At 46.9% G+C, this 26,744-nt stretch overlaps 2 protein-coding genes across 2 annotated transcripts in view; both read right to left on the bottom strand.

The window, feature by feature from the left end:
* Positions 1-3,008: 3,008 nt before the first annotated feature.
* FBL (fibrillarin rRNA 2'-O-methyltransferase) lies at positions 3,009-18,806 on the bottom strand. Its single transcript, XM_084815493.1, has 9 exons — positions 18,696-18,806; positions 18,379-18,477; positions 15,058-15,225; positions 11,550-11,644; positions 10,303-10,473; positions 9,095-9,227; positions 8,034-8,146; positions 7,683-7,828; positions 3,009-3,237 (listed from the first exon to the last, which is right to left on the bottom strand). The coding sequence occupies exons 1-9, from the start codon at positions 18,703-18,705 to the stop codon at positions 3,213-3,215; spliced, it is 960 nt and encodes a 319-aa protein (XP_084671619.1). The 5' UTR covers positions 18,706-18,806; the 3' UTR covers positions 3,009-3,212.
* A 4,707-nt stretch (positions 18,807-23,513) lies between these two features.
* Positions 23,514-26,744, bottom strand: part of IL20RB (interleukin 20 receptor subunit beta) — a 41,170-nt gene continuing 37,939 nt past the window's right edge. Inside the window, exon 7 of the mRNA XM_084815484.1 lies at positions 23,514-25,937. Within this exon, the coding sequence (XP_084671610.1) occupies positions 25,809-25,937 (129 nt within the window). The 3' untranslated portion in view covers positions 23,514-25,808. The remainder of the gene's footprint in view (positions 25,938-26,744) is intronic.

Raw genomic sequence — 26,744 nt, 5'->3', positions numbered from 1 at the left:
GGTCGGCGCGCGCGCGCGCTCTCTCTCTCTCCCCCCCCCTCCCTCCCCACCCCCTCACCTTTCGCGCCCCATTTTCAGAATGGTTTCTACGCAAGCTGCATCTCACAGAACGAGAGGGTACCATTCTGGACTGTACCATGGTAGATCAGATGGGGGGCGTGTGTCTCTGTCCACAGTTTTGAATGCTCCCCACCGAAAACTGTCTAGCAGCGCGTCAGAAAGACTGCGTTAAAACGTTAAAAATGAAACCTACACTCCACGGCGATACAAGGCAGTTCTGTAGTTCCACGAGCAGAGCACCGTCGTTTGGCATGGAAAGGGGCCTAGGTTCAATACCTGGCAACTCGACTGAAACGAACCAGGGAGCAGCTGACGAGGAAGAGACCCCTGCCCAAGACCCTAGGTAGAGGCAGAGTTCCACAGCAAGCCCAAAGTGGAAGGGCCCAGGACAAGGAAACTATGAAACCTCCCTCCTCACCCCCTATTGGATCTATGTAGTTCCCGTAGCTTTAGCCTGCATGGAAACTTAATTTTTTTATGTTCTTTGTACATTTACACAATGCCTGTTCCATCTACTCCACCAAGTAGCTATGCAACAGAACGTAGCGGTGCTGATGTGTGTATCAAAACTATACTACCAAGGGAGGCTTACCTGCCAACCAATTCAATAAACCGGGTGCGAAGATGTTTTGGACTTTGACTCCCAGAAGCCCAAGGCAGCATGACCAACGGTCAGGAATGTTGTGTGTGGAAGTCCAAAACATCGGGAGGTATACCTTCTGCCAGTCCCTGCAGGGGAGTGTATATTTCTGAAGTAAATGTAAAAAAATGGGCAGAACAAACTCTGGCCACTTTGAGCATTACCCATTCTTCTGTCCTTAAGGTGCATACTGCCTTAGAATACCTGTGATGGATAGGTTGTCTTTTCCCATTCTGAAAGTGCTGCTTTTCTTAATCTACCATTAATAGCTCATTCACAGGGCTGCATCAATCCCATAAGGCAGCAATTTTCGTATTAAGGGTTACAAGTGCCATCTGCAACAGTATGTTAGTGTTCCACCCAGCCATGCTCTCTTCCAGGATACTCCATTCCCCTTCCCTGCTGGCCCAGGTTTTCAATTCCACTCCCACTCAGTATTCTCTGCCCACTTAGCATGCTCCATTCTCTTGGGCTATTTTGGAGGAGATGCCCCCTTAGTTTCAAAAATGTTTTTTGTACTTTTACAAACTTTGGGGTGGTGCCCCCGCCACCCCCAGCAAATACACTCCCTTGTTTCTCAGTGGCCTGGCTTAGGCCACAATCCTGTTGACACTCACCAGCTGACCCTGTTACTACGGGAAGCGATGGCCCCCAGCAGATGCTGAGCACCATCCAACCCTGTTTATTCAGTCCCACCAAGTTGAATGCAACTTATTCTTTCCTAAGGGAGTTTATGATAGCGCCCTAAAGAACTACAGTGGGATGTAAGCATAGACATTGGAACCGTCACCATATTAAGAGAACAGACATCTCAACCTAATGGGGGATAAGGACATCTTATACTCCATTAATGGAGGGTACGGCCATCAATGGCTACTAGTCCAGATGGTGATATGCTACCTCCACTATCAGAGGCAGTTTGTTCAGGGCTTTGCTGGACTTTGTTGGTAATGCCTGTTTTGTTGTTGCATTATTCTTATGGAGGAAGTGGGGTATAAATGCCTAATTAAAATTCCCTAAAGAAGGGAATTAAAAAATGGTGGCGCTACTCACTACGGCTCCCAGGCCATCACTTGAAGACCAGTGGTGCAGAACACCTAATCCTACACTGTATGGTGTGGAGAAAGTGGATCGGAAGACGTTTCTCTCTCGTGATACTTGAACCTGGGGTCATCCCATGAAGCTGACTGGTGGGAGATCCCACTACAGGCAACAGGAAGTACTGAACGCATTACATAGTGAAACTATGCAATTCACTACCACAAGATATTGCGATGGCCACCAATTTGGATGGCTTTAAAAGGGGGTTAGACAAATTCTTGGAGGAAAAGCCTATCAAGGGCTACTAATCATGATGGCTGTACACCAAGTCCAATATCAGAGGCAGTATGCCTCTGTATACTACCTGCTGGGAAATGCAGGCAAGAGGGTGCTATTCTACCCATGTCCTACTTGCAGGTTTCCCAGAGGTAGCTGGTTGGCCCCTGTGTGAATAGAAAGTTAGACTAGATGGGCCTTGATCTGATCCAGCATGGCTCTTCTTACATTCACTGCATGTACATTAAAAGGCTAAACATTCAGGGAACTGACCCCTAGTTCAACCCCATCATGAAGCTCAGTCTCCAGCAAATTTTACATTGACTGTGAAGAACACCTTCTTGGCTGTGGTGGTGGCCGCTTCGGAACCAGGCCAAGACCTCTTAAATCTTCAAGTCCTTATCAACATATTCTTCATAAATCTATTAAATTCTGTTTAAGCCTGCTGGGCCTTTTTGTTTCACGACTGACTTGTATTTGAACATTTTAGCGAAAGTTTAAACCACCCAATGCTGCTATTGGGCAGTACATCAATGTAGGAAATAAACACACACACACACACAGGACCAAGGGTAGGCATGGTTGAGCACCTGCCCAGGGCCCACACCCCAGCAGGGGGCCACTGACAAGAGCCCCCTGGAGTTGCTCCTCCACCATTGCAATCGGCTTGTTCACCTGCTAGCTGCTTTGGCTCAGGTAACGGTGTTGGTGAGGAGGAGGAGCAGTATATGTCACTGCCTACTTGCTCCCTGGCTTTCTGCCTGCTAAGCAAGCAAGTGGCAACAATAATAAAAAGGAGGATGAGGAGCAATAGCAGCTTGTGGCAATGGCAATGCAAAGGTAGATTTACCAAGGAAGAGGGCCCATTGAGGGTGTCTTGCCCAAGGGCCCTCAAAAATCTAGAGGCGGCACTGTACAGGGATCTTAATTCTGTCCTTGCTAATTATATACAAGTGGACCCTCCTCCCCAAGCCCACAAACAAAGCCAGTATGTCTTTACATTACTGATTTTAATAAAAAATATACACATTTCAGAATGCCACAGAGCACAGATGCAGAACAGCATCTCTGCGTGAAAGCTTGGCCCTTAAGAAGCTGAGGCCCATCTGTAGAAAGAGTCCTGTCTCATAAAGTGGCAAGAGAAGCCACTCTGACCTAAAGCGCCACCGCAAGGGACACCAACCATTTCTGCACTTTATTTCTTCTGTTTAGGTGGTGGCCTGTAAGGGAAAAAGGAGAGTGTCTGTTAACTGATTAGGGACTAAGCAGGGCTACCATCAATCGTGCTCTGGCACTTTCAGGTGCAGAATTTACTGTCCGAAATACAGTTCATTATCCTCAGATTGAATATTCAAACATTTGTTTTGCAAGCATTCAAAAGGAATCTTGGCACCAGAAGGTGATGCATTACCCAGTGTCAGTCTGCTTGCAGGAGCTTAAACCAAGGCTGTGGCCATTTCATGGAAAGACTCCCACCTTTCCAGAGACGTTAAAAGCACGCAGCAAGAGCTATTTGCAATTATGCAACAGATGAAGTCAAACACAACACAGAACGGCTCCAACAATAGAAGGAGGACCAACATTGTCAGAATACCCAAAGAACCAATTCCCATAACAGACTAACTGGAACCTATATGTGAAGTAAGAAACTTACTGGGGCCAGTGGAAGGGGTCATGGCCATCTGGGGAACCACAGAGAGCCAGACTGGTGCCCCAGGAAGACTGGATTTTGACCCTTGGGCCAGAGATTCTGCACCCCTGATTTAGATCATGTAACTACTGTTTCTTGGTCAGAATCTGGGGCAGTGCTCACAAAACCCTGTCATTCTATATTTCCTAAGCCCCTAACAAGCTCACTCTTCCTGCTGCTTGGGGATGGGTGGTGGTGGATGGAGAATAGTAGTGGCTCATATTGTACCGACCCCTTCATGGATCACTGCCTTGTTGTGGTGAAGGGGCTTGTGTAACTCAGTGAAGCCATAAGCTATGCCGTGCAGGGCCACCCAAGACGGACAGGTCATGGCAGAGAGTTCTGACAAAATGTGGTCCACTGGAGAAGGAAATGGCAACCCACTCCAGTATTCTTGCCAAGAAAACCCCATGGAACGTATCACAAGGCTAAAAGAGATGACGCCGGAAGATGAGCCCCTCAGGTCGGAAGGTGTCCAATATGCTACTGGGGAAGAGCAGAGGGTATTTCCAAGTAGCGCCAGAAAGAGTGAAGCGGCTGGGCCAAACCCGAAAGGACACTCAGCTGTGGATGTGTCTGGTGGTGAAAAGAAAATCCGATGCTGTGAAGAACAATATTGTTTAGGAACCTGGAATGTCAGATCAATGAATCAAGGTAAGCTGGAGGTGGTCAAACATGAGATGGCAAGATTGAACATCGACATCTTGGGAATCAGCGAACTAAAATGGACAGGCATGGGCGAATTTAATTCAGGTGACTATCATATCTACTATTGTGGGCAAGAATCCCTTAGAAGAAATGGAGTAGCACTCATAGTCAACAAAAGGGTGGGAAAAGCAGTACTGGGGTACAATCTTAAAAATGATAGAATGATCTCAGTACGAATCCAAGGCAAACCATTCAACATCACAGTAATTCAAGTCTATGCCCCAACCACTGAGGCCGAAGAAGCTGAGGTTGATCGGTTCTATGAAGACCTACAACACCTTCTAGAACTAACACCAAAAAAAGATGTCCTCTTCATCATAGGGGATTGGAATGCTAAAGTAGGAAGTCAAGAAATCACCGGGATAACAGGCAGGCATGGCCTTGGTGTACAAAATGAAGCAGGACAAAAGCTAATAGAGTTTTGCCAAGAGAACATGCTGATCATAGCAAACACTCTTTTCCAACAGCACAAGAGGCGACTCTACACATGGACGTCACCAGATGGTCAATATCGAAATCAGATTGATTATGTACTTTGCAGCCAAAGATGGAGAAGCTCCATACAGTCAGTCAAAACAAGACCTGGAGCTGACTGTGGCTCAGATCATGAGCTGCTTCTTGCAAAATTTCGGCTTAAATTGAAGAACGTCGGGAAAACCACTAAACCGTTCAGGTATGACCTAAATCATATCCCTGATGAATATACAGTGGAGGTGAGGAATAGATTTCAGGGATTAGACCTGATAGACAGAGTGCCTGAGGAACTATGGACGGAGGTCCGTAACGTTGTTCAGGAGGCAGCAACGAAATCCATCCCAAAGAAAAAGAAATGCAAGAAAGCCAAGTGGCTGTCTGATGAGGCTTTACAAGTAGCTGAGGAAAGAAGGGAAGCGAAAAGCAAGGGAGAAAAGGGAAGACATACCCAACTGAATGCAGAGTTCCAGAGAATAGCAAGGAGAGACAAGAAGGCCTTCTTAAATGAACAATGCAAAGAAATCGAGGAAAACAACAGAATGGGAAAGACTAGAGATCTCTTCAAGAAAATTGGAGATCTCAAGGGAACGTTTTGTGCAAAGACGGGCATGATAAAGGACAAAGAAGGCAGGGACCTAACAGAAGCAGATGAGATTAAGAAGAGGTGGCAAGAATACACAGAAGAACTATACAGGAAAGATCTGAATGTCCCTGATAGCCATGATAGTGCGGTCACTGAACTTGAGCCGGACATCCTCGAGAGTGAAGTCAAGTGGGCCTTAGGAAGCATTAGTAACAACAAAGCTAGCGGAGATGACAGTATTCCAGCCGAGCTATTTAAAATCCTAAAAGATGATGCTGTTAAAGTGCTGCATTCAATATGCCAACAAATCTGGAACACTCAACAGTGGCCACAAGACTGGAAAAGGTCAGTTTACATTCCAATTCCAAAGAAGGGCAACGCCAAAGAGTGTTCAAACTACCGCACAATTGCGCTCATTTCACATGCCAGCAAGGTGATGCTCAAAATCCTACAAGCTAGGCTTCAGCAGCATGTGAACCGAGAACTACCGGAAGTACAAGCTGGGTTTCGAAGAGGCAGAGGAACTAGAGATCAAATCGCCAACATTCGCTGCATCATGGAGAAGGCAAGAGAATTCCAGAAAAACGTCTATTTCTGCTTCATTGACTACGCTAAAGCCTTTGATTGTGTGGATCACAACAAACTGTGGCAAATTCTTAAAGTGATGGGAGTACCAGACCACCTTACCTGTCTCCTGAGAAACCTGTACGAGGGTCAAGAAGCAACAGTAAGAACCAGACATGGAACAACCGATTGGTTCAAAATTGGGAAAGGAGTACGACAAGGCTGCATATTGTCACCCTGCTTATTTAACTTATATGCAGAGTACATCATGAGAAATGCCGGGTTGGATGAATCAGAGGTCGGAATTAAGATTGCTGGGAGAATTATCAACAACCTCCGATATGCAGACGATACCACCCTAATGGCAGAAAGCGAAGAGGATCTCAAGAGCCTCTTGTTGAGGGTGAAAGAGGAGAGTGCAAAAGCTGGTTTGAAACTCAACATTAAAAAAACTAAGATCATGGCATCTGGCCCCATCACTTCCTGGCATATAGAAGGGGAAGAAATGGAAGCAGTGACAGATTTTACTTTCTTGGGCTCCAAGATCACCGCAGACGGTGACTGTAGCCATGAAATTAAAAGACGCTTGCTCCTTGGGAGGAAAGCTATGGCCAACCTAGACAGCATAGTAAGAAGCAGAGACATCACCTTGCCGACAAAGGTCCGTCTAATCAAAGCTATGGTTTTCCCAGTAGTAATGTATGGCTGTGAGAGCTGGACTATAAGGAAGGCTGAGCGCCGAAGAATTGATGCTTTCGAACTGTGGTGCTGGAGAAGACTCTTACGAGTCCCCTGGACTGCAAGGAGGTCAAATCAGTCCATCCTAAAGGAAATCAACCCTGACTGCTCCTTGGAAGGACAGATACTGAAGCTGAAGCTCAAATATTTTGGCCACCTAATGCGAAGAGAAAACTCCCTGGAAAAGACCCTGATGCTGGGAAAGACTGAAGGCAAAAGGAGAAGGGGACGGCAGAGGATGAGATGGCTAGATAGCATCACGGATGCAATGATTATGAACTTGAGCACGCTCCGGGAGAGAGCGCAGGACAGGAAGGCCTGGCGTGCTATGGTCCATGGGGTCACGAAGAGTCGGACACGACTGAACAACAACAACATATTGTACCGAACTCTCGACACCACCTTCCCCTGCATGGATACACAATTCACTACTGAGCCAGGTTTAAGGTATTAGTACCAGTGTACAAAGCTCTAAAAAACTTGGGACCAGGATACCTTAGAGAGCGCCTTCTTCTTTACCAACCTGCCCAGTCCCTGAGGTCATTGGAGGGCATGTCCCTGGTGGTTCCACATGGACCTATGGCCCGGTTGAAGTCCGCCAGGAAAAGAGCCTTCAGCGTGGTGGCCCCCTTCCTGTGGAATTCCCGGCCTTTGAAGGTCAGGCAGGCATCAACACTGTTGTTTTCGGCACCTCCTGGAGACATTGCTATTTCAAGAGGCTTTCCCTGAGTGACCAGCTGCGGTTCATTAAGTTCAGAATCTGTTCTTTTAAAATGTTTTAATTATGGGGTTTTATTCTTTTATCTTGTTGTACACCGCTCCAAAATCTTTGATGTGGAGCAGTATATAAAAATTGTAAATAAATGAAATAAAATAAATAATACCAGCATCCCCAGGTTTCCCCATACCTATACATGCCAACCACCACAGCGTGATCTCGCTCATATGGCTCCAAAGTCAACTGCTCCTGGGGTTTCATGTTCTCTTGCTGCATTTTCTTCACTTCTGACGCAAAGACTGCCTCAGGGGCTGCTGTGGAGTCAATGCAGTTGGCCTGGAGGAGAGGGCAACGTTTGTCAGCCGGTACAGCACCAAATCCTCAGGTTTGTCTGGGAGGGGCAACAACTCACATGTGCCAACATCGGGCATCCAAAGAAGCCATCTTGAGCAACAATTCAGCAGCAAGAAGATGTTCTCTTTTTGGCCCAATCTCATACAGGCTAGAAAGTAAGTCTTAGAATGGTCAAACTGAGCATTACCTTGATGGAGATGACAAAATGGCCACCGTTCTTCAAAAAATTGTGGGCATTTAAAGCCACAATACGTGACTGGTCAGGCTGAGCCACATCTGCAAAGATCACATCCACCATGCCTGCAAAGAGAAAGATTGGGAGGGCGGGGCGGGAGAGACATTGGGATCTGGAAGCTGCTCTGCAAATCTTATCATTTCCCTTCCTTAATATAAAATGATTGGGCAAAACAAACACAGAAGAGCCTAGAGCTTCAGGATTGGTCCCTGCCTTTTTGAGATGAGGCAGCAGGGGTGTTCTTTTAGTATCGTTCATCTGCATTCATTTAAGACAGCCTTCCTGAGCCCAGGTAGCTTGGATTACAACTCCTGCCATCTCTGAACATGTTGGGCAGGGCTGACAGGAGCTGTAGTCAAAACATCTGGAAGGCATCAGGTTGCCTACCGCTGGGAGCAGGGGAGAACATAGAAAGGTGCTTCTCCGAAGCAGGGATAGGCAGAAAGTAGATCTCCAACAGTTTTGAACTTCAGCTCCCAGAAGCCCCTACCAGCATGGCCAGTGCTCAGGAATGGTGGGAGTTGAAGTCCAAAACAACTGGAGATGTACTTTCTGCCCACCCATCCTCTAAGGCAGGGGTGGGGAACCTCAGGCCAGGGAGCCAAATCCAGCCCTTCTGGACTCCCAATCTGGGTGCCCAGAGATGAGCACGCCCCTTTCCCCTGGCCCCGCCCCCTTTCCCACAACCACCTACTGTTTGGTGGCTTCCTGGCTTTTGTGCTCCCCCCCCCCTTCTAAAAGGCTGAAATGCTTCTACTAAGGCTTAGCCACTGGCAGTAAGAGCTTTAAGCTAAAATGTGCTCAATTTTTTTGTACTTTGGCCCCACCTTTTTGTCTTTGGTTCTGCCCCCTTTGCCTTTGTGCGCCCCCCCCCCCCCCGAATGTGCCCCCTGCCCAAGAGCTTCTCTGAAATTGACTTTGGCCCTAGAGCACTCTGCTCTAAGTGACGCCCAGCTCAATCAGCACACAAGAGGCTATATCCGTGCAGGTTTAAAGCTTCACGTGGATCTTACCAAGCAACATGCGGTATTTGTGTGGGTGCCGGGCATCCTCAATGATGGGGATAATGTTGGTCCGTTTCTTCGCCACATTAATAAGGTCTCGGCCTGAGCGGTGGGAGAACTCCACAGCATACACAAGGCCTTCCTGTTTGACAAGAGGCAGGGAGTGAGGCAAGCCAGCGCCTTGTCCCTGTGGGCACGCAGCGGCTAATGGGAGGAAGCATTCTCAAGGCACAGCACCGCAGGCCATGGCTGTAACCGCCAATGCACTTCTGACACCCCCCCAATGTCTAGAAATTAACATTGTGAAGAGCGGTGCTCAGCAATTCTGCTCAGTAGGGAGAACAATCCAGTGCCCTGTGGCAAGGACGGCTAGAGGACCCCCCAACCTTCCTCTCCAGCTTGGGCAGGGGGAAGGGCCATAGATCAGTGGTAGAGCACCTGCTTTCTATGCAGGAAGTCTAGGGCCAGCATCAATGGTAGGCATGGCTGGGCCCCACTGACAACAGCCCCCTGGAGTTGCTCCTCCATCTCACCATCGCAACCAGCTCATTCCCCTGCCTCTTGCTCTGGCCCAGACAACGGTGGTGGTGAGAAGGAGCAGGAGACGCCCCTGCGTACATGCTCACTGGCTCTCTGCCTGGCAAGCAAGGAAGCGGTAGTAATGATGGGAAAGAGGATGGGTAGCAGTCACAGCTGGTGACAATGGTGGTGGGAAGGTAGACTCACTGGGGAGGGTCCCATTGTAGGTGTCTTGCCCAAGGGCCCTCCAAAACCTGGAACCAGCACTGAGAAGGTCCCAGCTCAGGGGGGGCGGGGGAGAGGAGCCAGCTGCCGGGATGCCAAAGCGACAAGTACTTTGGCTGCCCCGCACCCAAAAGAATCCCCTCCTTACTTCCAGGTTTGAAGCTGGAGATGGGTGTGTGGATTGTCCCACATGGGATGATCCCTGGACTCATTTTCCTTCCCCGCCACTCTCTGGTTTAGCAGAGTTCCACATAGTTCAAACTGGCCTCGGTCGCCAAGCCAAAACATGTGGACACGAAGATCCCACCTCTCCCCTTGTCTGTGACCTTGCACTGCAACCTGAGTGTGAGGTCAAGACAAACAAGACAAGACAAAGGGATGTGCAGAGAGCAGCACTGCGCAGCAGGCTCCAGACGGCCTTAACACCTGTTCAGAACTACAGTCCCTGTTTCAGGCACCAGGAAGCTCCTTACCGGCCCGACGATGTCAGAGACGTGAGACACGGTCGTCCCCGATGCTGCACCCAGATACAACACTTTGGCACCTGGTTTGATGTGGATCTGGTCAATGCCCCCTAGGATAGCAGCGGCCAGCTTGGATCGGAAGGGGTTCCAGGCACGATATTCCACCTTGACTTCGCCGTCCTGGAGAAGGGAAGACAAAACATTGTGGATGGGGACTTTAGAGCCAAGGGTTTGCAGCAGTGGGTGCGGGAGTACCCACCCTTGGCTTGTGCTCGTCTATTTGGCTTGCCCCTCCTACATTTACAGGCAATTCCCTAGACACGTGGAAGAGGCACGGAGCTCACACCAACTGGTTCTGCCCCCAAAGTCCTTACATGGAGGGTCCTCTAGGGCAGCCTTCCCTAACTTGGTACCTTCCAGATGCATCAGACTACAACTTCCACCAGGCCTACACAGCATAGCTAATGGGCAGGAATGATGGAAGCTGCAGTCCAAAACATCTGGAGGGAACCAGATGGCGGGAGGCTGGTAAGACAGCATGAAGCTAGACGGACCAATGGTCTAACTCAATAGAAATGGCAGCTTACTAGTGTCCTGCGTAAGACCAAAGGGAAGGACCAAAGCTTAGCAGTAGAGCACTTGCTTTGCAAGCAGAAGATCTCAGGTTCAATCTCCAGTTAAAACGGTAACAGTGAAGTCCCCAGCCTGGAGGGGACTTTTACTTGTGTTCACTTGAATGTGAGTAAAGCCCTCCACGCGGCCAGGAACCCTGCTTTATCAGAGCTCCCAACTGCACAAAAGGTTCTACTAACTTTCAGGCAAATGCAAGTAGAAGCCCCCCTCAGATCTTCCTATTCAACACAGGGAGGTCTGGGGCATAAAGGACAGGGCTGGGCAGCTTTGAAGCTGGAGATGGGTAGGTGGATTGTCCCACATGAGATGATCCCTGGATGCAAACTAGGAGAAGGCGGTTGGGGGCTGTCTTGCCCTCACACTGAGGTGCAGTGTGTGGATTGCCTCGTGTGTGGATTGCACTGTATACATAATCCCTTCCCTCTTACACACTTTCCCATGCTGGTGTCCTCCGGACTACATCTCTAAGCATTCCTGACCATTTTCCATGCTGGCTGGGGGGCTGATGGGAGTTGAAGTTCAAAACATTTGGAGGGGACCAGGTTGGGGACGGCTGCTGTAGCCTATTCAGGTGTGCTTCTCTTCCCATTCTGCTACCTCACGCTTCCCCATCCGCTACCCACCTCCACAGAAATCCTCTTCTCTCCATACACAGACTCGCCAGGTACCAGATTCCGTGTGACCAGTGCATCTTCCTTTCCTCTGCAGATGAAGACACCTAAGAACACAACAGATCTATTCATATAGAAGACATGCTTCACATTAGTAAGGATTTAAGCATTCCAGGCCTTGGCCTGCAGGAGATATTCTTAAGATTCCCACCATTTTCTCATGAATACAATTTAGGCAGGTTCTAGTATTTGGCTCAGGAGGGAGAGCAGTTGTCTCTTCCCTGTCCACAACTATTCACAGGTACAGTACCATTACTGTACAAATGGAAATCTAATCACTTACCCAATTGTACGTGTATGTACTCAGAAGTAACCCCACTGTGTTCAATGGGCTGATTCCCAGATAAGCACAGGAAAGATGGCAGTCATAGGGCCACTTCACATGTAACAACAGCCCATGGGTTAAATTATTATTGTTATTATTTACATTTCTATACCGCCCAATAGCTGGAGCTCTCTGGGCAGTTTACAAAGATGAAAAACATTAAAAAATACAATATAGAGAGATTAAAACCCATTTACAAAAAACACATGAATAGACAATATACGCAAAAGAAACTTATCTAAAACAACTTCAAAACAAACAATCTCAAAAGCAAACAACCATAACCATAAGACATTCCAGAATCGATTAAAACGTATCATATACTGCCAAATGCCTGGGAGAAGAGAAAGCTCTTAACCTGGCGCCGAACAGATAACAATGCTAGCACCAGGCGGGCCTCGTTGCAGAGATCATTCCATAATTCGGGGGCCACCACCGAAAAGGCCCTCTCCCTTGTTGCCGTCTTCCGAGCTTCCCTCGGTGTAGGCAGCTGGAGGAGGGCCTTAGAAGTTGAGCGTAGTGTACGGGTAGGTTCATGTCGGGAGAGGCGCTCCGTCAGGTATTGTGGTCTCAAGCTGTGTAAGGCTTTATAGGTTAAAACCAGCACCTTGAATTGGGCTCAGAAACATACATAAATAACCCATGGGCTGCTGGAGTCGAGCAGGAGAGGGTAGGTGCGCTGCCTGGAGCATGTCAGCCACTTCTGCTTTTAAGCAACAACCTATGATCGGCTGGGTGATAGGCTGGTGAACATGATGTGCTAAACAACCCAGAGGTTAACTCAAGAACAACCCATGGGTTAACTGCTAGGTTGTTCAGCACCTAAACAACCCAGCCACCTGGCCAATTTTAGGTTGTTGATTAAAACTGGCAAGCATGCAGAAAGCACTCTCTCCCGCTCATGCATTACAACCCATGGGCTGTCGTTACATGCAACCCAAGTCATACACGCAGACAAGGGAGACCTCTCTTAATGGCAAGGAGATCATATGTCTATTTTAAATGACTATGAACTGCATGTTTAGACAGAAGAAGTCCTACAATTAGCATAGGATTGCACTCTAAGTCAGAGGCCAAACAGAAACCTAAAAAAACAAGTGGCATTGTACTAAAAGCATCCAGATGGGACAAAACTTCAGGCCATGATGGGATGCTAGACATAGGACTCCACATGAGAAAAGTGTTGGCAACGAGGGAGAGGGCTTTTTCAGTTGTGGCCTGGCACCAACTCTTAAAAAAAAAACCCAAACCCTTCAGTTCCCCCAAAATATGTTTTAACTGATTTAACGTTGAACTTAAAGATGTGAACATGTGCCCGGGGGAACGGACGGACGGACGACGACAGGTATTCTACAAATTTCCCCCAAATCCTTGGGAAAATATGGTTTCTAAAAGTTTTCTCTCCCACCCCCTGCAGCCCAAATGTCTTCGTTCCCCTTCCAGGCCTTCATCTCTAATTGTATGTTGTGTTTATTTGCATTCTAAGCGACAGGTGAACATGAATTTCATGCAGGCAAATGCACAGAATTCTATGCAGGCAAGTGGGTGGGCTGACAGAAGAAGGATGGAGTTCTGGGGAATGAAGCCCCCTCCCTGGCACCCAGCACAGAAATGTAGCAGGCTGCTTCAAGAAGGACAGACCTGTCTCTCCTCTGTCAGTCCCCTGCAGGCTAATAAACATTATTTCAGGCTAGTAACTTTTGTTGACTTATTGGCAAGGCTGGCTTAATAAAGCGATATCAGAGCTGGAAAATTATCAAGTGGTTTAAGCTCAAGAGACCACTAGAATTGTCCTCTGCAGGAATCCCTTCCAGTTGAACCCCACCCCTCCTCATCTTGCCAAAAAGCACTTTGTTTCTGGAACGTCATTAAAATATGCATTTATTTAGCATCTCACGTTTCATATGTTTAGTCCAGAGGTGCTTTTAAATGGTAGCTCTGACATTTTCACTTCTGTCACACTTCCCCACTTTTCATAAAAAACACTGGTACAAAGGTAACATTATGCTAATGATCGGATTGGGCTACTCTAGGTAGAGCCATCAGAATGGTTCCTGAAATTGGAACGTTGGCCTCTGATTTCAGGGTTTCTTTTAGTTAGGTAGGTCCCATCCAGATGGGATGACGCTTCAGGCCATGATGGGATGCTAGACATAGGACTCCGCATGAGAAAAATGTTGGCAACGAGGGAGAGGGCTTTTTCAGTGGTGGCCTGGCACCAACACTGTTATCTTTTCGGCACCAGGTTAAGACCTCTCTCTCTTCTCAACAATCTGGCAGCATATGATGAGTTTTTAATCGGTCCTGGATCTGTGTTATGGTTGACTGCTCAATGTTGTTTTTAGATATATGTTGTCTTCGTGTATACTCTTTGTGTGTTTGGGGTAAATGGTTTTTAAACTTTGTATATTGTATTTTAATTTTTTTTAACCTTTGCAAACTGCCCAGAGAGCTTCAGCTATGGGGCAGTACAGAAATGCATTAACAGTAGTAGTAGTAGTAAATAATACTCTGACATCTGCTTTGTAGCATTCAACAAAGCCATGGATTTGGGGATGTCCTAGGTCAGGGCTGGGAAACTTCCACCCCACCCCACCGCCATCTGGTAATTTGGTTTAGGAAAAAATCTCCATGAATGAGACCTCTTTCCCCAAGCCAAACTGCTTAAGGGAGGGAGGAGAATTTCAGGGAGTGGTGGATGCTTGTGAATGGGCTCCATGTGTGGCCTCATTCACAGTGGCACCCACCACTGGCATGCAGCCACCTCCCCCCAGCAGAGGTTGCTCATGTGGAAACATGGTCCTTGGGCTGAAAAAGGTTCCCCATCCCCCTTGTAGGTAATCTCTTTACCAGTACAACACTTCCATGTACCAGGATTTTACAGTGAGTAAAATCTCACCAACCATCAACCGCATGCTAAAGAATCTGTTCCCACCATAGCTTTCAGCTGCAGTTAATAGGCTGGGATAACTTGCCTTCCAAAGATGCTTTGGACTTTGTACCTTTACAGTATCCAGGTATACCAGACAATGCTCTGGACATACATAATTCTTCCTTTATCAGCTTTAGAGCGAAAAAGGCTGTTCTCTAGCATAGAATTAAATGCTTCCTTTACACTAGATGGGCAAGGCTTACCTTCATGCCTGTGGGGCTCTACTGTCACCTTTTTGCCTCCTCTGAAGCCACCCCGTCCTCCTCGGCCACCGCCACCTCCTCGGCCACCACGACCACCACCTCCTCTGCTGCCTCGGAAGCCACCACGGAAGCTGCCACCTCCTCCACCAGGAGACTTAAATCCTCCCCCTGTGGATGAAAGAGAAGGAATGGGACACATCTATTCCAAAGCAAGCCACACCACAGGACTGGGTAGATTCCATCTACTTGTGGTCTGTACAGTCGCAGGCTTAAGACCAGCTACTCCAACTCCAGTAGTTACCCCAAATGTGTCTTCTTGACAGCCCCACTGTGACGTCTGCTCCTACAAGTCATGGAATGTGAGCTTTGCAAAGGGGCATGGGATGGGGAGGAAAGAGGTTGGTTGAAAGAAAAGAGGTTGGATAGAAAAGGCCAAGGAGTGAAGAAGAGCAGCTGAGAAGATAAGAGAAAGCAGCGGAGTGAAGAAGCCAAGGGTAAAGAGGGAGAGAGAGGCAGATAGAACAATCTTCAGCCAGCAAGGAATAGCAAAACTGAGCAGCAGAGGTCAGCAACAACCCGAGAAATTGCAAAAGTGACTGATGCTGGTCAGTAACACTGTGCTTTGTAATTCACTGTGGCTTAGGATTTATTTGTATTTAGTTTGCATAGTTTTATCTGCTACTTAGTGAATTATGTTACTCGCTGAAAATACAAAAGCTAAATATATTTACTGATATATTTAGTCAATCCCAGAGCGATTGCTGATCTCCACCCACCCCAATTCTGATTACAGATCACCACAGGACCGGGTAGTTACTACCACCCAAAAGCTTCAATGTCTGGTCTGTAAAGCCCCAAGTTTAAGACCCATCTACACCAATCCTAACAGCTATCCCAAATATATCCCTACCAGCACCACCATATCCTTCTAGCTATACTCCTTTCAGTAACTATATTGCTTTCCACCAGAAGCTGCTGTGTATTACCAAACCCATTCATTCCATCAGAACTAAAAGGCAAAGTAGCTTCTATTTTCATTCATTACCTGTCACGAAGGACATGCAGATAAGTCAAACTCCACAGAAACTTGTCTGAAGCAAAGATTAAATACTGTGATTTGAAGGATTACACTCTGCTCTTTTTGAGACACAAAAAGGTACCCAGAAGCAAGGCAGGAGAGGGCCTTGCCTGTAGAAAATAATTACCACTAGAACAGCAACTTCCAACAAACTGAATGAGAACTGGTTCTTCTTAAGGCTATTTATTTATCTATTGCATTTACATCTCACCTTTTTTCCTCTTGCAAGACACACAAGGTGGCTTACATTGTCCTCCTCCTCTCCATTTTATCCTCACAACAACAACCCTATGCGGTGGGTTGGGCTGAGAGTCTGTGACAGGCCCAAAGTCACCCAATGAGCTTCCATAGCCAAGTGGGGACTAGAACCTGGATCTCCCAGCTGAACACTCTCACCACTACACCACACTGGCTCTCATAATTATGAGCTTATATTGGCATGTATGCACAAATGGCTTTTGAGCCATTTTAAGTTGGGGCTTTTGTGAACTAATGACATTTGTAGACTGAACAAGTGTCATTGTACAGGCTTCTGTACAAGAACGTTATCACCTGAACACACAAAAGGACTTTTTGCACTCCACGTACTCCCTGAAAAACTAAATACTAATCTTGCCCCCTGCCTTCTGGCGACCCAAATTCATTGGCAATAACAAGAGACAAACTCCCAGGTGATTCATTGTCCCAGGATTAACGTCACTAGCCACTGGTGAGCATTCAAGTCTGGAAAACGGAAGGGGAGAGGAAGAAGAGCCCTAGACTAGAGGCCACATCTGCCCAACTGGGCTGAATATCATGCAAGCTTCTACCACAATTACTTTAATTGTGCCCCAAGACTTTTTTTCAGTGTTTGCGGTATGACTAATATCCCTCCGGATTATGTCCTGCAATGAAATGCATGCCATGTTCATAAACTGGTGTTCACATTTTCACATGTCACGGAGAGTGTGTCACAACCCAGGGATGGGAGGGAGTGACAAGCCTCAACCTCCCTCCCAACCTTGGCGCTTGAGAGGTGGGCAGGGATTGTCCTGGCCGTCATTCAGCAACCCACACTCTTCCCCAGCTACAAGTTTGGGAAGACTACTGGGGGTGGGGCTGTATGGATGCAGCACTGCCAAGGTGCCCAGGGCCAAACTAACAAGCCCCCTTCCCTTGGGAAAGGAAAGCAGGAGGTTTCCTTGGCTACTGCCAGGCCACAGCACCTGGAATACCTACAGCAGCCAAGTTATCAAGGGAAAGGGCAGGCAGCCACAATATCTGGCTTGGCTAGGCTACCGAGGCCAGCCAAAACCTGTGGATCCCTCATCATGAACTTGTGCTAAAGTACCTGGATTTCCACCCAGCAATCACCAGTGCAGAGCTAATGTGGTGTAGTGGTTAAAGTATTGGACTGGAACTTGGGAGATTCAAGCTCTAGTCCTCACTCAGCCATGAACTTCACTGGGTGACTTTGGGCCAGTCAACATCTCTCAGCCTAACCTACCCCACAGGGTTGTTGTGAGGATAAAATGGAGGACCATGTAGGCTGCCTTGGCTTCCCTGCAAAAGAAAAAAAGGCAAATACAAATATAATAGTAAAAATAAAGAAATGTGAGTGTCCCAACTGTAGAGCATCAACATGCATATAAATAAAATGTGCAACTTCAATTATCAAAGGGCTGGAGCAACTCCCCTGTGAGGGAAGGATACAATAGCTGGGATTGTTTAGCTTTTAAAAAAAAGGTGAGTGAGGGGAGACATGATAGAGGTGTACAAGATTATACATGGTGTGGAGCGAGTGGTTAGAGAGACACTTCTCTCTCTCTCATAATATTAGAACGCGGGATCATCTGTGAAGCTGGTTGGTGGGAGATTCAGGAGAGATAAAAGGACACAGGTTACAGTTAAACTACGGAATTCACTACCACAAGACGTAGTGATGGCCACCAATTTGGATGGCTTTAAAAGTGGGTTAAGACAAGTTCCTGGAGGAGAAGTCTATCAATGGCTACTAGTGCTGATGGCTACATGCTAATTCCAGTATGAGATGCAGTACGCCTATGTACACCAGTTGCTGGGGAACATGGGTGGGAGAGTGCCATTGCACTCATGTCCTGCTGGTGGGTTTCCCGTGGACAGCTGGCTGGCCACTGTGTGAACAGAACGCTGGACTAGATGGACCCTTGGTCTGATCCAGCAGGGCTCTTCTTATGTTCTTGAAGTTAAATCAAAACGGGGCAGAGTGGGAAAGAACAACTCACCTCGACCTCCTCGGAAGCCCCCTCGACCTCCGCGATCCCCAAAGCCGCCGCGTCCTCCGCGATCCCCAAAGCCGCCGCGTCCTCCGCGGGGGCTAAAACCTGCAGAGAGGGATACACAGAGCCGGAGAGATCCTATCAGCAGAAGAGTCAAGCAGCCGCGTGCCACAGTCCTCCTGCGTGCCTTCTCTCCCTCCTTCCCCACGAGCTCGCACCGACACGCAGCTAACAGCGGGGACCCCCCCCCAAGGACCCCCCCCCAAGGACCCCCCCCCAAGGACCCCCCCCCCAAGACCAGCTGCGCTCTCCGAACTACTCACCGGGCCGCATCGCGGGAGCACACAAGAGGCAAACTTCTCCGCCACGCGCCTAAAATCCCAGGACAGGAAGCCCAAGCGCGCAGCGCCGAACACGCGCAACACACCGCGGGCGCATCGGAAGCGCGAAACGGGGGCGCGGGAATGGCGGCTGCGCGCGAAGGTTTCTGGGAAATGGAGTCCGTTAACTGCTGCGCGGGGGGAGGCGTGAGGCGGGCTTTGATTTTAGGATTTTAGTCTGTCCTTCTGTCATCCTTCTGATCTCTTCATAACGTTCTCTTTCTCTCTCTCTCTCTCTCTCTCCCTCCCCCCCCCCCGCAGGGATGCTGGGGCAGCAGGGAGAAGGATAAATAAAGCGCTGGCTGCTTTATTTTTAAACTGGGACTTAAATTTGGGGGTGGAGGAGTGAGCTCGAGACTTTTTGCTGCCTGAGGGAAAACAGCAAATAGTGCTTCTCTCTCTCTCTCTCTCCCCCCCCCCCCCCGCGTCCTTGCTGCATAGCGCTCGAGGCTGGCCAAGTTATTCTGGTATAAAATTTCCCCCACCCTGGCACTAAAAAAAGCACAAGACTTTGGGATTATAATCTTCTTCTTCTTCCTCTTCTTCCTCTTCTTCTAAAAATAAGTACCTGAATTAAATTTGCTGAAATTTATGAAAATCTTACGAAAAGGCAATCTGCTGCCTTTTCATTACAGCCAAATTAAGTTGCCTAACATGGTCCCTTCACTCTGTTGAATAGTAGGGCCAGTCGCGTAGGTGGGCACATGTGAGATGGTAATAAAAACATCTTCAGTGCAAAACCTCTCAACCTGGGAACGTGTGAGATTAAGATTAAGATTGTCACCTGATTCGAGGAGTCTTGTGGTCCTTCCAGAGGTGCTCATCAAAAGGAGTTGTGCAGCTGATCATAAGCGCCCCGAACTCGGAGGCTTAAAATCATGGAATCATAGACTAGTAGGGTTGGAAGGGGCCTACAAGGCCATCGAGTCCAACCCCCTAAATCATCCTATGCAGGGTAGGAGTGGTGGAGGCAATCTTCACCTCCCTGCCCTCCCGTCCTGCATTTAGATGTGCTTTTTTGCTTTTCTAGCGAAGACATTTTGGAGAGGGAGGGCAGAGGCTCAGGATAACTTGTATCTTCACCTCTCTAGTCTCCTTCCCTCCCACCAAAATGCCCCCTTTTCCTCCTCTCCAAGGTCGAGTTCCCAGACTCTGAGCCCAGCTGGAGGTTGGTTCTCTGACTCCCCCTTCTGAGGTTGGAGCGGGCCTCTGAACAGTCCTATGGCCTCTCAGACACTGTCTAGGAGCCATAGGATTGCTCCCTAACACATTTTTGGGTGCTTCCAAGTGAGGCTTTTAATGTGCAATTGCACTGCCTCATACACAGAATTTTTACGGGGGTCCAGATGATATCACCCCCTTATTATCCTACCATGTTTTCCCACCAGTTCTTCCATCTTTTTTTTTTCTGCAGAAAATTGGAAAAAAAAATGTGAAGAAAAAATAAAAGACTGAATAGCTGCACAATGCCTTCTGATAGTGCCAGGAAGCCTCCATCTAGAAGCACCAGTTGTGGTGAGAAAAAAGATGGAAGAAGCAATTTGACAAACTGGAGGATGACGACATCTGGACCCCTCATAAAATTTTGTGAATGAATCAGGTCAATGGCCCCATAAAAGCTTTGTCTGGAAGCACCCTTAGTCAAGTGACTGTATGAGGTTCAGTTGCTTGATTAAAAATGTGCCTCAGTTGTACAGGAGTAAAAACTGGGTTGGCTCCAGGCCTAGTCATACTTAAAGTAGACCCATTGAAATAAATGGAACGTAAGTTAGTCATGACTAACTTCAGTAGGTCTGCTTTTAGTATGACTAAGCCTGGGCCCAACCCAATATTTCAGAACCAAACCCTGTAATTTTTGCAAAAGTTGCAAGGAATGTTATCTTTTAGAATAGGAATTTCCCTTTCTGTCACATAGGAGGGGAGGCCTCCTTTAAGATGGTAGAATTGTAAAATTGTTTTAATCTGCCCAGTTCATTGGAATTACCTAGCGCTAGCAGGTCAAAACTCAACATGAACCTACCTGGATGCTACGATCAACATCTGAAGCCCTCCTCCAAGTGCCACCACCAAGGGAGAATCAGAAGGTGGTAACAAGGGAGAGGGCCTTCTCCGTGGTGGCCCCATGATTGCTCTCCCTGCTGAGGTCTAACTGGCACCAACATTGTCACTGTTCTGGTGCCAGGTTAAGACTGTCTTCTACTACCAGGCATTTGACAGCGTATGATGGGGCATTTATGTCAGTTTTGTTTATCAGGTCCACTATCTTACTGTAACTGTTTTTAGCTGTTTTAAATTGTTTTTTTAATTTTTTGTGTTAAAGATTTTATATTAGGTTTATATTATGTTTTTATTATCTTTAATTTGCGAACTTCCCAGAGAGCTTTGGCTATTGGACAGTATAGAAATAAAATTAAAAAATAAACCAAATAATAATGTGTCTTACAGCATAATCCTCAGCATGTTTACTGGGAAGTAAGTCAATGGGAGTGATTCTCAAGAGTTGAGTAAGTGTGTTTAGGATTGTAATTTAAGGCTGCAATCCTATGCACATTTATCTAGAAGTAACCCTCACTGAACACAGTAGGACTTGCTTCTGAGTAAACATGTATAGGATGGTTCAGCATATCAATTAAATGTTATGGCCCTAATAATATGGAAGAAGATACTACCTTTGAGCATATGCAGAATGCCTTTCCATCACTACTGAGTAACCACAGCTAACTTTTTATAGCTCCCTTTTGAATATGGCATTATTTGAGAGAGCTTCGGCTTTTGGGTGGTAAATTAATAATAATTAATAATAATTTGTATAGTTTCAGCAGCAAATTATATTTGCTTAAGGCTGCCATCTTAAGCACACTACGTTATGATGTTTCACCTGAGTGAATAAAATGGTTTCAGACTAAACAAGCATAGGAATGTGCTCCACTTTTACTTCACCGTGTTAAAAGAAAAAAAAGTGGAGGAGCAACTTACACAATTGAGTAAATACATTCAAGACCATATTTCTCAACAACAACATTGAAGCCTTTGATCTAACTGGAGAAAACACTGCTCAGACATCTGGTATACTACAAACCGTATACATTCACCAGCACTGAAGTTGAAATAGGGAAATTTGTCTTTTTTCAAGCATACAATTTTGATTACAATATTACCATTGCAATCTTATACGTGTAAGTATAAGTCCCACTGAGTTCAGTGGGGATCACTCCCTACACTGATTTTTATATATTTTTATTCTCTGTGCCTGCAATATAGGTCAGATATATAGTGCAAAGAAAACTCAGGCAAGTCAGATTCACTTTGTAGATGTTTCAAGTTACCATGAAACCATGATAAACAACTAGTGGTGTAATTGTTAAGAGTGTCAGACTAGGAGGACTGGGGCGACCTGGGTTCAATCCCCACTCACCCATGAAGACCACTGGATGATCTTGGGCCAGTCACTAGCTCTCAGTCTAACCTACCTCATAGGATTGTTGTGAGGATAAAATTGGGGAGGGGAGAAGAGCATATGCACTGCCTTGAGCTTCTGGGTAGAACGGTGGGATGGAAATGTAAGAAATACATACTTATATAATATTTGCATATTTATACCAGGTTTGGTTTCTAACTGATCCTGATAGCATATCATAAGTACACAACTCCTGCGCCCAGTAAATTATATTGCTTCAAAAACCAGCCACCAAGGCAGAGAGCAAGATCTGCAGTAGCTCTTCTAAGATAGTTTACCACTCTGTTTTCTTATGGCGCAATCCTATGGCTGCAAGTCAGTGGCTAGACGGCCATACGATAGGTTGGTTTCCGGGAACCGACCTCGGAGCCTGCACACCGCTGTCAGTTTCCTGGGAACTGATCTCCACCCCTTCCGCGCTGCCTCATAGGCAACACGGAACAGCCCCGTGCTCAGAAGAGGAGTGCGAAGCGGCAAAAACGGGGCGTTCCTGGGGGAGTGCTGGGGCAGGGAAGTCGGAAATGCCGGTAAGACACATTCTATGTGTTGTCCAGCTGCTGCTTCCCGTGCTCCAAGGTTCTGCGGCTAGACAGCCAAAATGGCTGTCTAGCCATGAAAGCCGGGCAGGGGGAGTGAGGAGGAAATCCACGCCTCACCACTCCTCCCACCCTGCACTGGATAGGCGGTTGCCCCTGGTCTCGGAGGCGACCATCGACCCAGATAGGATTGCTCCCTTAACAACAGGCACCATGACTGCCTGGGGTTGAAAGCAAGTTCTGTTCCTGGGGAAGAAGCAGCCAGGACCACTGATTGCTCCCTTCACGCTTCCATGAAACTGATCTGTTGCTGTGTTTTTATGGACAAAGTCTCTATGTCTTTTAAGAGTTGTATAAGAGGCCAAAAATCATCTGGTGCAACTCTTCCCTGCACGGAGATGCAATGATAAGATATGCTGTGGCTGTTAAAATTCTGCCTTTGGTGCAGCTGTTAATGGGATAGAAGCTGTGTCAGGAAATAATGGGGCAACCCTAATACAATCTTTTATCATCATCATACACAATCTGGTTTTCCCAGACTGAGTGGGGACTGCATGCAAACTCCCTGCTGAGATCTGCTGGAGCTGTGTGTGGAGCTGCGTGCTTCTGCAATAGTATTGCATGATTACATGATGTCTTCCTATGCAACTGTTTGCTGGCATAGCAAGTCTTAGGACTGACTGGGCTATAACATATACATTGTATGTGGCAGTGTGTAGCAAGTCCCTTTAGGGAAGGACAGGGAGGTGGGGAAACAAACTCAGACATAGACTTGGATGAGTTTAATAATATTAAATAAATAATAATCAGTTTTATTAGTTCAGCTTAGAATAGAGTTGGTGGGGGCATAGTGCGTGGATCTGTTAATCGGGCTGTCCACCTGAAGACCAATCCCTCCATCCTGGCCCGCCTGCCAACTGCCTCATTGGGGGCAGACCATTGAAGTGAGCCCCTTTTGTGCCTCCCTGGGGTGTGGCTGGATTGCAGCCCCACGCTGAGGTGGGTTTTAATGCCACACCCTCCCCACGGTACCTTAAGAGGACCCCCTCTTAAAGGGGAAAATGGGGCACCCAATCCCATTCCTCTTAACAATAGATCCAGTCCACTGCCTTCCATGCCTACATAGTTGTGACTTAGAACGGAAAGTTTTATAACCAACCCTACAGTTAGACTTGTCAAGTCAAACAAATCCAAATATCACCAACTTAATATGGGGAAAGTGAAAACCATGCACCATCGTGCCAATCTGTGTGCAGGTAAAATTCCTTCTCGGCCCCGTTAACCAGTGACTAACCATAATCCATGGCATGAAATGAGCTATCCTGGAGTGGGTGGGTGGGTGGAGAAGTCAGCAACAGCAATGCTGAAGCCACGTGGGAGCTCCTTTAACGGCCTCTGGCGGACTAGAGGGAAGGACGTTTTCCCTCCAGTCCATTAACAAAGACCTGTTACTGCTGAGCCAATCTAGACCTGACTGGCTCCCTGCCTCCCAAGTGGGTGCATGCCTGGTGCCGCTGCCTCCCCATCGGGACTGCGCGCCACCACAACATTGCTCCCCAGGTAAGCCAGGAGCTACATTTTTACACACACAAGACATTTTTTCATTTTATAGATATGTTTCAGTTTTATGACTGACATTGGTAATATAGACCTTTATGTAGAGTTGTAGATCCCTGAGTTTGTGAACAGAACTTAATAGTCACATGTATAACGTAAAAAATTAGAGCACATTTCAGTATTTAAAAATCTTTTCCAAGCGCGTCAGTGCCTTGAATAATTAAAAAAAAAAAACCCAAAGAATAATACAAAACCTTTTCTATGCTTTACTTGAACACTTCCAGAAATAGGAATTTTTTCAAGCTCTGAACTCCAGTTCTGTAGCAATAAGTGGTTTAATCCATGTGGCCAAGTTTAGCCCAATCAGATGCAAGAATTGGAAGTAGGCCACTTTGAAGAAGTTGGAACTAAGCTGGAAAAGCAGGCTGTTGCTCCTGAATGCAAAGCAGACAACTCATGTGTTGCCAGTTCTGTATTTGATTCTGAAACCCAAGCAGGGATGGAGAATGTGTGGCCCTCCAGATGTTGGACTGCAACTCTCATCATGTTTCATCATTGACTATGCTGGCTAGGGCTGATATAGTTGGGGCAGTATTCTGTTCGAAACTACCGCTAATGTAAGAGGCTTCTAGTGCAATGCTTGTGCATTTGCTGGTGCAACAGGAAAACCCATGGTGACAGCAAATGCTATTGCCTTTGTGCTAGAGGTTGCTTATGTTAGTGCAATGTGATTTACGTTAGTGGTAGTGTTGAATAGGATACTGCCTTTGCATTCCCACAATATCTGGAGGCCCACATGTCCTCCTCCTCTGCATTAAAGGGAGGATCTTGTCTCATGATTTCTAGCCACATATGACATGCCAATACCTCCTTGAATAGTTCCTAGAGTAGATCAGCTTGCCTAGAAATTATTGTGGACTGACTCACCCTGTAAAATGATTGGCATCTTTCTAAAACATCTGTCCTAGGTCAGCCCAAACTTTGGGACTCAAGGCAGTCATTTCTTGTTGACTTTCTCTAGTCTGAGAAATGCAGTGCATATTTTCTGACTGTTGAGACCAATTAGAACATGAATACGCATGGTGAAAGTTCCTCCTAATGATCCCATAAACAGAAGGACCTCCAAGATTCATCTTTATGCAAGAAAAAAAAATGCACAGGAATCCACCCAAGATGATGACAAGTGGCTATGAGTATAGTCTCTGTGTTTTTATTCATGAATATGGTCTCAGTGGTTTTATTCATGTGCTTGGCTCTGGTTCTCTGGCAAACAGGGATGGATGGATTGTCTGCCCCCAGCCTTCCTGTAAAGCTCTGAGCACAGGAACCCCAGTCTTGCTTGCCCCATGGTGCTTTTTCCTTTGAAGAAAGCAAATTCTTAGTTTCTTGTGTTTGCAGAACCTGCTCCTTCTCAGTAGTGGAAAGCTGTGTGTGCCCAGCTGGGGATGGTGAGGACAAGGGGAGGATTTGCAGTCTCATTTTGCAGTTTGCGTCTTCAATGTGATATTAAAGGGTGTCATGAATCCAAAAGTGGAGAAGAAACTCTTCAGGGGGCAGCACTTGCACGGACTCATCACATTTCTCCATCTCCTCTCCCCTGTAATTTAGGATCTTGGCAGGTGATTCTGTGAATTTCTGCGGGGTGGGGGGAAACCACTTAATAAGCTGTTAAAGTGTGAGAAGCATTCACTTCACTGCACAGAGATTGGGGTATACCGTATTAGATCAGCACCATCTACCATCTATACAGCGCTTTTTAATGTCCAAAGCCATGTTCAGGGCCATAGTCACAAGGGGGGCTGTGGAGGCCTGCCCCTCTTATTGTTATTCGAACCCCCACCCCAATTTTCAGCTTTTTATCCAGCCCTAGATTTAAAAAATGTAAGCTATTTCTAGCCCTCTTAAAGGTGGAGCTATATGGAAAAGAATGCAGGCAGGGTAGAAATGAAGTTGCATCTGCTTTCCAATGTTGTGGCCAATAAGTTCAAAGGCACTGGGATATCTGATAGGCAATAAGCCCTTTTTTTAAAAAAAGGTTTATAATGTTTTATTCATATTGAAGACAGCCATATCATGCTAACTGTACTTATATTCTGACTGTTCTGCCATGTTCAGTCTTCCCTAGCAACTGGTATAAAGAGGTGTCCTGCCTCTGATACTGGAGGTAATATATAGCCATTAATGACTACTAGCCATTAATGGTCTTTTCCTCCACGAAACCCCCCTTTCATCTATGCTAACCCCCTTTTAAAGTCATCCACATTGGTGGTCATCACCATGTACTTTAACTACATACTACCTTTTTTCTGCCCTGAATCTCCCTGCCCCATTTAGCTTCATTGGAAGCCCATGGACTCAAGCCATGGCTTCGTAAAGCAGGGCAAGGCTACCTTCTCTGGCATGGCAATGTCAATGCCCAGCCTAAGTGCTCCAGACCATTTC

Source organism: Heloderma suspectum, chromosome 10 (genome assembly GCF_057233095.1).
Source record: "Heloderma suspectum isolate Gila_16-S chromosome 10, 16-S_ref, whole genome shotgun sequence".
Lineage (NCBI taxonomy): Eukaryota > Metazoa > Chordata > Lepidosauria > Squamata > Helodermatidae > Heloderma > Heloderma suspectum.
Note: the sequence above shows the minus strand (reverse complement) of the source record. Positions and strands in the feature narration are given on the sequence as shown.

Excerpts from the sequence above, each read along its gene's own strand:
- FBL (XM_084815493.1), bottom strand. Across the intron at positions 11,645-15,057 it reads AGAGCCCCACAGGCATGAAG|GTGTCTTCATCTGCAGAGGA; the intron begins GTAAGCCTTGCC and ends TTGTGTTCTTAG. Across the intron at positions 3,238-7,682 it reads GTGGTGGTTGGCATGTATAG|GCCACCACCTAAACAGAAGA; the intron begins GTATGGGGAAAC and ends TTTCCCTTACAG.